We start from the raw sequence: 2277 nt of genomic DNA on the forward strand, positions 1-2277 counted from the left end.
AGGAGGGAGGGAGGGAGGAGAGAGAGAGAGAGAGAGAGAGAGAGAGACGTAATTAATAGCAAAGAGGAATGGAAAAGGCGCAAAATGCTTACGCGCGATCTTTTTATCATGGTCATCGAGATGGTCAACTCGACATTCCCGATCTTGTTCCATCCTTTTCTTGCAATCTAGTTCTCCTCTTTCCGCCCCGGCATTATATCTTATTGCTTATACCTTCTGCTCTTTGATTTTCATCGTCGCGATGTAAGAAGCACCTTGCACGATGCACCGGATGCAACGTCTATAGACACGTTCGGTCGACAGAATTCTGGGAATTTTATAAAGGATAATAATAAAAGACAAGATTTATTCATATAGCGGTCTAGATTGATTTATTAATAAATTCAATCTATTATTTTAATCATTAATTAAGAGAACGTTTAATTTTCTCTTTCACTCGCTAGTCTCGCTACCTTGGATCTTTAATCTCTATTTAGGACGTCGCTCAATTGCATTCCGTTCGCAGACTATTATTCCGCGACCTTATTTCAGAACCCAATTGTCTTCGCTTCATAACTTTGCAACAAAGATGATCATCATCCAAAGAATTTGTTCTACAGTTCAGACATTAAGATTCCAGCGAAACAGTTTGCATTGTAAGGAGAAGTGATTGACTTTTTTGTTCCTCTTTCGCTAATAAGAAATCGTTCTTTTATTTCGTTATCGTAGCTGAATCCAGATATCTTCTTTCTGAATAATTTCAGAATCGAAGTTCAAATTGTTCTGCCGGAAAGTTCAAGTGCCGATTTTGAATTGGTCGGAACTTAATACTCTTTTAATGAAATTTCGTCATTCATTTTCACGATATGTCGCTGTGCGGAGAGATTTCTGCCAGAATATACATATAATAATAAATTGGTCTCTCTTCCTCTCTCTATCCCCGCCAGCTGTCCACTATCCATGCATTTCCCTCCTTCTTCCTGCTGTCTCCCTCCTGCTGTTCCCTTTCCTTCCGCGCTCTTGTACTCCTCCTCTTCGTTCCGAATCGCGTGGCGAGGACGGAGGAGGCCCCGCTGCCCGACTGACCGTCCTCGGCGCCTCTTATACCTTTACTCCGGTCTGCGCGTTCTTCAGGGAACGTACGTGCCCGTTTCACGTTCCACTCGAGAGAGCGCGATATATATATATACCTCCCTTTTATAAAGTACGTATATACACAAACGACCAACAAACGGACATTGTCGACCTAATTGTCAGTGGTGCATCGCGATACTTTCAAGATAGCTGAGTCGAGCTAAGGGCTCGTTCACCAATAGCCGTCGACAGTTTTCGAGACCGTTCACCGTTCATACGATCGTTTATCTCGACATACGGGCGACAAGTTCAGGCAAGACAGTGATATGGCACAACTGATCAGCGTCAAGCTGTCCAGGTTCGATGGATCCCCCTGGGGTTTCCGTTTGCAAGGCGGCAAGGATTTTGGCACACCGCTCATCGTACAAAAGGTGAGTCAATCTGGATCGTCTATTTGACCTCCTATTTTATGATGGGACTTTACGTCAGTTAATATTTATTTTCAAGTATTTTATCAATTGTGATACAAGCGATAACGTAGGTCTTCCATAAATCTCTTTTATAACTTATTTCTCCTGTCATCAAACTAGCGTTACAATATTCGTAACATTTTAAAAAGAATATTTGATCATTATATTAATATATAAAATATATTATATAAAACGGATTTTAATAAATAATCTATCGATATATTATGTTATACGTATTTCAAATGTTAAATAATATCGTGCAATGACGAAAAAATATACATAACATTAACGATCGAGATTTAAATGCGATTTAAATATATTTTATATTTTTCTATAAGTTTCTGCTGACAAATGCGCTTTCTATTTATAGACCTATTTATGCGTTCTGTCTTTTATCTCAATGATTGGCTTATTACATATAACGTTTCTTGAATATCATTGAATCATCATGAAAGAATCGCGAGAGACTTTTTGAGGGATTTTGAAGGAGCGTTTTCAAGAAGCCACTTGAGTTGGATCTCAAGTTGACTGAGGCAGAAGCAGTAGTAAAAATATTTCTTGCAGCCGTTTATATATAGCGATGTTTTATATGGCTATTTTCATCTGCAGTTCCTTGTCGTTTGCTTCTACAATGTTTCTCGATAGTCGAATAATTCGACAGTAGAGAGAATCGGCCTCGATGTCATGAAATGCCGACTGTAAAATTAAGAGGTATTATATATATATATATATATATATATATATATATATATAT

The 2277-nt window shown here is 38.4% G+C and overlaps 1 protein-coding gene across 1 annotated transcript in view; it reads left to right on the plus strand.

Moving 5' to 3' along the window:
• Positions 1-1379: 1379 nt before the first annotated feature.
• Positions 1380-2277, plus strand: part of LOC105619562 — a 35788-nt gene continuing 34890 nt past the window's right edge. The window contains exon 1 of the mRNA XM_012201079.1: positions 1380-1484. Coding sequence (XP_012056469.1) covers positions 1380-1484 — 105 coding nt within the window. The remainder of the gene's footprint in view (positions 1485-2277) is intronic.

This window comes from Atta cephalotes (assembly GCF_000143395.1).
Source record: "Atta cephalotes unplaced genomic scaffold scaffold00022, whole genome shotgun sequence".
Taxonomy (NCBI): domain Eukaryota; kingdom Metazoa; phylum Arthropoda; class Insecta; order Hymenoptera; family Formicidae; genus Atta; species Atta cephalotes.